The sequence below is a fragment of the Asparagus officinalis genome, chromosome 7 (assembly GCF_001876935.1).
Source record: "Asparagus officinalis chromosome 7, Aspof.V1, whole genome shotgun sequence".
In the NCBI taxonomy this organism is placed as follows: Eukaryota; Viridiplantae; Streptophyta; class Magnoliopsida; order Asparagales; family Asparagaceae; genus Asparagus; species Asparagus officinalis.
In genome coordinates this window covers 8,315,154-8,323,143 of record NC_033800.1, presented here as the reverse complement: position 1 = coordinate 8,323,143, position 7,990 = coordinate 8,315,154, and the positions used below count along the sequence as shown (strand labels likewise).

Genomic DNA, 7,990 nt, shown 5'->3' with positions numbered 1-7,990 from the left:
TTTGTTTGGAATTTAGTTTTTATTTATTTTATTGGATTCAAAATATTAGCATTAGAGTTTATTAAGATATATAATGTATTGAAAAGAATTGATTGAAACATGTTACCAAAGTAGCCTCTCTTGTGTAGATCAATTTATTTTAAACATAAACATGATAGTGTGTGTACAGTTCATGCAAATATTAATCAGCCTAAAGGACGGTTAATATTTGAATAAATCATATGCATACTTGTGGTGATAAATATAGACAATTATTCGATTTTACATGTGAATAATAAATTAGTCCAAAGAAAGATTTATTGTTTGGCATGGCTTATTATCAATATTTGATCATTACACCAAGAGTACCACTTACAAATTAATATTTATGCACAAAGACTAAGTATTAATGTTGTGTTAGGTATCTTGAGATGAGTATTGTCAATTTTAAATTCATAAATTTTGATTTGGTTTCTTATGTGAACTTATTCATTTTCTTATGTTATTCTCTGATTCAGCTGCTAGTTTTGCTTCAAACATCATGACCAACATTAATTTTATTCCTATGATAAATAGCACCAACTTCAAGTCATGACAAGAGAACGTTATGATATTTCTCAGAGTCAAGGATCTCGACCTTGCGTTAATACTTCATTCTCCTACACTTCTTACGGACAAACATTCCACTAATGAGAAAAGAGACATGGAGAGGTGGGAGAAGTCAAATCGCATGTGTATGATGATCATGAAGAGGGTCATTTCAGAAATATTTAGGGACACTATGTCTGAGAAGATAACTACTCCCAAAGAGTTCCTTAAGAACATTGAGAAAAGATTTGCTAAAAATAAAAAAACTAAAACTAGTACACTTTTAACAAATTTTCCCTCAATGAGATACAAAGGGAAGGAAAACATTAGGGAGTTCATCATGGAGATGTCTCATACTGCTTCAAAGCTGAAAGCATTTAAGCTTAAACTCTTTAAGGACTTGCTTGTGCATTTGGTTCTTTTATCTCTTCCCACATAATTCAGTCAATTCAAAATGAGCTACAATTGCCAAAAGAAGACTTGGCCTTTTAATGAACTTATATCACATTGTGTGCAAGAAGAAGAAAGGTTGAAGCAAAAGAAGGCAGAAAGTGCTCATCTTGCTAGTATTTTCAAGGACAAAGGAAGAAAAGAATGAAAAATAAGGAAGTTGCAGAAGCTCAACCACAAAAAAAACAACACAAGGCAAATAATGGAAATGGTTGTTTCTTTTGTGGGGCTGCGAGACATAAGAAGAAAAATTGTACCAACTATCACGCATGACATGCAAAAAAGGTACAGTTTTTAATTTTGTTTGTTCTGAGGTTAATTTATCTTCGGTACCTAGACACACATGGTGGTTAGATTCTACTATCACAACTAACAACAGTGTGTCTATGCACGGTTGCCTGAGCTGCCAAAAGCCACGTGATGGTGAAAGATACACCTATATAGGCAATGAGAGATCTTGAGAACACCTCTTTTGTATTGGGCATACAGATACACCAGGATCGCTCTCGGGGTATACTTGAGTTATCACAAAGAACTATATCGAAAAGGTTATTAAAATATTTGGCATGCAAAATTGTAAACTAGGAGACACCCCTGTTGCTAAGGGAGAGAAACTCAGTCTCAATCAATGCCCAAAAATTATTTAGAGATTAAAGAGATGCAACAGATTCCTTATACGTTAGAAAGCCTAATGCATGCTCTAGTGTGTACACATCAGGATATTGCATACGTGGTTGGAATGTTGGGTAGATACTTAAAGTAATCCTGGAATGGATCACTAGAAAGCAGCTAAGCGAGTCTTAAGCAAAGTATTAAATATCGGTTATCATGAATTTATCGGACTATCAAAATTCTTATCGGCTAGCGAAAATCGGGGATATATCGGGGATAAGTAGTATTTATCAGAGTGATATACTAGCAAATAATAAACAAACATAAGCTTAAAAAAAATATAGTGTTAGTCAAAATAGAATATTAAACAAGCAAATAATAAGATAATATCAAGAATAAAGAACCATCTACGCATCTACATAATTATCGTTTAATCATAAGATTCATAAACTAACTTACTAAGTTGATATTTAGTAGTTATGAGCCATTATCAATATCCATAAATAAACATAAGCTAATCACCAATCAACCAAGTTCCAAAAGCAACAAATAGTTCATAATTTGTAAACATTCAAAGAGCAAATCCAAAAGAAACCAAAAGCTCCCAAATCCTACTTATCGACTGATAAAGCCGATATTTAGAGCCTTCTTATCGATCGATAAGTGCCTTTATCGCCGATAACTCGCCGATAAACCCCAAAAAACGATAACCGATTAAAAATCCTACTTATCCTAGCGAAAAGCTCCCAAATCCGATAACTAGGCGATAATATCAGAATATCGACCGATATTTAAAACCATAGTCTTAAGGTATTTGCAGAGAACAAAAGAATACATGCTCACGTATCAGAGGTCGGACCAGTTAAAGATCAGTGGGTACTCTGACTCGGATTTTACTGGATGTCAATATAGCATGAAATCTACTTTAGGCTATATCTACATGCTTGCTGGAGGAGCTATCTCTTGGAAGAATGCTAAGGAGACACTCATAGCTTTATCCACCATAGCAGCTGCGTTTGTAGCATGCTATGAGGCGTCTAATCATGGAATATGACTGTAAAATTTTGTCACTGTGCTGCGAATTGTGGATGGCATTGAAAAGCCACTTAAATTCTTTTGTGACAATAAGTCAGCAGTGTTATATTTCAACAACATGAGCTCGACGAAGTCGAAACATATAGACATCAAGTTCCTAGTTGTTAAAGAAAGAATTCAGAGTAGACTTGTGTCTATAGAGCACATTGGAATAAACTCCATGATTACGGATCCGCTAAGAGATTATCGCCCAAGGTCTTTAATGAGCACACTGCTCATATAGGTGTTTTATCTCTTCAGGATATATCATTTTAGTGGGAGTTTGTATTTTAGATGTTTCTATTTGTAGACACATTTGTTATGATTTTATAAATATTATATGGCTATTTACTACAGTATAAAATATTTAGTTCATATTCGCTCTATTTTTTGGTATAGTTTGATGTCACTAAGATTTTAAGGTGGAACGGTTAAAAATATGCATGTTAAGATCACACTACATGAAATTTCCACGCTACAAATCCATACTTGATCTATATTGTTGGTTGTATTGATATACGTAACCATTTATGGGTCTAGTTGCGACAAATGCAATAAAGATCGCATTGATCCTATGTTGATACAACTAATGGACGAGATTGTTAAAGATGCATATTATTTGATAGCAAAATTCATGAGCTCGTATGGTTCTATCATAATTCACATTTATAGAGTAAATACATGGCCCAAGTGGGAGATTGATGAATTTATATCCAATGATGGGCCAATATATTAAATAAATGTGCATTGCGTACTATCAATTAAGGTTAGCCCATTAAAATAATCTAATTTAGGGTTTGGACTTCTAATATATAATTAAAGTATGAACCTCCTATGTATAGAAACCAAAATATAATTGTTAATTCTATGATGGTCCGAATTGATAATTATGAATAAATGAATTCAGTTATAAATAGGGTTGTGGTTCCCCAAATCTCTGCGTACAATCTCTTTCTAATTTCTCATCTTCAGAAGGATTAGGGTTTCTCTAAGGAGGATATATACATATAAGATTTGGAAGATCTACATCTCAAAAACTCAAAGAGTCGCATCCTACTCCATGGATTCAGATATGGTTCCGCATCTTCTTAATTATCTCAATAGTTTGACATGAACAATCTTAGGATTGATTAGGATTTTATCTATTAAAGCAAAAGTTTTCTTTTTCATCTAACAATAACGTATTACCAATCTTCATAATTAACCAGATAACATAGTAATAGAGAAAATAAAGTAGCAATCGATTCACTTACCTTTCAATCTCACAGCCAATCCTGGTCTTGTATCTTTAGAGGCAAGTACACCTCCGTAAGATACTGAAACCCAAACGAACTAAGAGCCTGTATTTCAGCTTTTTTCCTTGTCTTTACCATCAATTCCAACTCCTTCACCCACCCCTTGTTCTTCTTCACAAAATCCTCCTCCAGAAGATCTTTTCCAGCCTTCACATCCTGATCAGTCATTGGAAGCCGACACTGCTCAGGTATCTGATACTTGTCCAAGTCACTTGGTCGAACTCCCAACCACTTGATATCAGGAGTTGTGAGATTCGAGCTATCATAAGACATGTTCTTCGAACCACACATATAAACAGATAAAATCTTAAGGCCATAAGGATCACTGTCGACTAAGGCAAGAACTGGGAGTTTCAACTCTGTCTTCATCCTCCTGAGGAAAAGCCTTGTGGCTACATCAGGCTGGCCTTTTGCAGTGACAATTATACAGGGGAACCGGTTGTAGAATCTGTCCTCTGCAAGTCGCATAAAAGCAGCGTCCTTTTCTACTAGGAGAATGAAGAGGGCATCACTCTCAAGATTTCCAACACGATCGATATTGGGAGGAATGGCCTTGCCTCCTATACCCATCTTGGTACAGTCAATTTGGTCTCCGTCATCAGTGAATATGAGTCGACCAACTACAACTCCCTTCTCAGATGCAACAACATGGAGAGAGGATCTCGTGCAGCCAAGCATGCAAGAAACATCATCAAGTACAGCATCAGATTGAGACTGGTCCTGTAAGGCGTAAGCACAATAGCAAGTTTAAGGTTTGGAAATAAAAAAAGTTAAAAGGTATATGCAGTTAATCCACCAATGATATACAAGAGCTGGGAAGAAATTCAGATAATAAACATGCATATAAGAGGAAAGTTGCTAAAATGATAGAGCAAATTTAAACAAACTATTCATTAGCAAAACAAATACAAAAATTAAACACCAAGAGATCCACTTTTCCATGAAATGAATGTAATGTATTGTTCAGATTGTGTCTCTGTCCAATGAATGAAACTATCCATGAAATCCTTGAGGCATTCCCCTCCATATAGGCTGTTTTCAAAAGTAATCTTTTGTTGCGCGGGCTTAAACTATATGAGCTAGGTTTTCAGTTGAAAACGATCAGCATTACATGTTTGTGAGAAGTCCTCATTGTCTAAGGGGTTGTTTGGTTCATTTTCTATAAAAAAAAGGAAAAAGAAAAGTACTCAAAATTTGATTTCCTTGTATTTCTATAAAATTTGTAGGAAACAATTATAGAACTCAAAAGAGTACCATATTTCTTGTTTTTTGCTATTTCTTTGTTTGGTTCAAAGTATGAAAATTATAGAACTCAAAAGAGTACCATATTTCTTGTTTTTTGCTATTTCTTTGTTTGGTTCAAAGTATGAAAAAGTTTCTAACTTTATACTTGTTTTTTGCTATTTCTTTGTTTGGTTCAAAGTATGAAAAAGTTTCTAACTTTATAGAAAATATGTTGTTTTCTTTTTCTTTAGTTTGGTTGGATGTCACTTTATAAAAAATAGCTTACTAACAATGCCCATGGGAAATCACATGGGAAGGGTACTGATGTACTTAATTATTTTTTAATATATATGCGTCAGATTTTTGGATGATTTCCACCCATTTTGAAAAGAAATTGATTTCTATAAAATGGGATATTTTTCTGAACTTTATAGAAAACTTTTCTGTAAATTTTTTTGAACCAAACACAGTTTATAGAAATCTCCAGAAAAGTTTTATTTACAAAACTGCAACTATCAGTCATTTTCTATAAAGTTTCCTATAAAAACCACTCAACCAATTCAGTATCAAAATGACTTCTACATGAGGTAGACATACATGGCAATAAAATTCAGGCAACACTAAAAATTTTCCGAGGGATTGCCTCAAATAGCAGATCATCTCCTGAAAAAAGTAATTGAAACTTTAAATCACATCTCCAAACTTTGCACCAAGACTTTATCCAAAATTTCAAGCTCCACCATCATCGTCATGATCTAATCCTTTCTCGATCAAAATGGGAATGTCAGTGGAGCTCTCTTACCAAAAAACCATTATAAAATCGATAACAATTTTCTTTAAACTAATTCTTCGAATTCGGGATCGAATTAAGAAAAAAAATCACAAACCTGGAAGAGCTTGACATCAGTATAAAACAAATCCCTCTTGGTAACATGAATGTTCCTCTCGAGAACCCCATAAACCAGCGACGTAATCGTCGCTTTCCTAACCGTGCTCAAATTCGCAAACTGCCTCGCCGACGACTTATCCTTGAGCACGATCCGGTCGAGCTCCGGGACGTACATCTGATTCGACGCGGACCTCGACGGCACGTCAAACGAGAACCCGCGGCCGCCCAAGATGGAGTGGGCGATGTCGAGGACGACGCGCTCGATGGAGAGGGAGACGGAGGAGGCGTCGAGATCGGAGACCACCCGGCATTTGGAGGTGAGGTTGAGGTCGGTTAGGGTTAGGGTTTTGGCCTTGGCGGGCTTTTGGTGCTCGGAGTAGAGTTTTTGGAGGGAGGCGAGGATCTCGGAGTCGGGTTTGAGTTGGGATCGGAGGGAGTGAGCGTGGGAGGAGGTCTTGGTGGTGGTTGGGAGCTTGGATTTCTTGGAGGCGGAGAAGGAGGCGGCGGTAGCCGCGGCGCGATTGGCGGGATTTGGTTGTCGTCGCTTTTTCTCCGACATTTTTTTAGGGTTTTGGACGAATGAAGTATTCAGTATTTGGGTTCCGGGTTAGTTGGGTATATATCCGCTGGGGACAAATTTTCAAAACCAACCCTCTTTAGCATTTTATTTGCAAAAAACGACCTATTTGAAAATAATTACAAAAACCGACCTGTTTTCAGCCCAGCGCTGAAAACAGCGTCGGTTTTGTAAAAAAGTCTCCGAAACATCACGGGAGTTCAACTCCCGTGAAGTTTATCGAGAAATTAAACTTCACGGAGTTGAACTCCCGTGAAGCTTAATTTTGCTTAAACTCCACGGCGGAGTTCAACTCCGTGGAGTTACATTCGAAAATTTCCAGCGAACGAGTCTCTGGCAAATTGTGACTGCAACTTCACGGGAGTGAAATCGCCGTGAAGTTGCCAGTCCACAATTTGCCAGAGTCGCAGTCTCTGGAAATTTGGCACTGCAACTTCACGGGATTTCAACTCCCGTGAAGTTGCAGGTCACCCAGCATGCACAGCTTCTGTGCAGGTTTTGTATATTTACCTGTAAATCATATATATGTCAATTTATTTGCAAACAACAATATATACATGATTCCACAATGAATTATAACTCATATATTATGTATATGAACAACAATTTATCTTCAAAAGTTCAGTATTTGAAAATTCAGGAAAGTTACAAAATTTATCAAAATAAGTTCATATACAACCCAATATAGCTCCCCTCCTTCCTCTCCCTCTCTTCCCCCTCCCCCTCGCTCTTCCCCGCCCCCTGGGTTCCTGCTGATGAGCCTCAACTATCTGAGTATCAGGCTGTGTATGAAGCTGCGAAGTGCCGGCTCCATCGGCATGCGAAGTGCCGGCGTCATCGGCATGCGAAGTGCCGGCGTCATCGGCATGCGAAGTGCCGGCGTCATCGGCATGCGAAGTGCCGGCGTCATCGGCATGCGAAGTGCCGGCGTCATCGGCATGCGAAGTGCCGGCGTCATCGGCATGCGAAGTGCCGGCGTCATCGGCATGCGAAGTGCCGGCGTCATCGGCATGCGAAGTGCCGGCGTCATCGGCATGCGAAGTGCCGGCGTCATCGGCATGCGAAGTGCCGGCGTCATCGGCATGCGAAGTGCCGGCGTCATCGGCATGCGAAGTGCCGGCGTCATCGGCATGCGAAGTGCCGGCGTCATCGGCATGCGAAGTGCCGGCGTCATCGGCATGCGAAGTGCCGGCGTCATCGGCATGCGAAGTGCCGGCGTCATCGGCATGCGAAGTGCCGGCTCCATCGGCATGCGAAGTGCCGGCTCCATCGGCATGCGAAGTGCCGGCGTCATCATCACGT

The 7,990-nt window shown here is 38.4% G+C and overlaps 1 protein-coding gene across 2 annotated transcripts in view; it reads right to left on the bottom strand.

Moving 5' to 3' along the window:
- LOC109846584 (DNA topoisomerase 6 subunit A3) overlaps positions 1–6,706 on the bottom strand; it is an 8,612-nt gene extending 1,906 nt beyond the window's left edge. The window contains exons 1-2 of one of the 2 annotated variants that reach the window (XM_020415835.1): positions 6,110–6,706; positions 3,957–4,718 (exon numbers count right to left, since the gene is read on the bottom strand). In XM_020415835.1, the coding sequence (XP_020271424.1) occupies positions 3,966–4,718; positions 6,110–6,670 (1,314 nt within the window). In that variant the 5' untranslated portion in view covers positions 6,671–6,706 and the 3' untranslated portion in view covers positions 3,957–3,965. The remainder of the gene's footprint in view (positions 1–3,956; positions 4,719–6,109) is intronic. The other variant, XM_020415834.1, reaches the window with a different exon arrangement.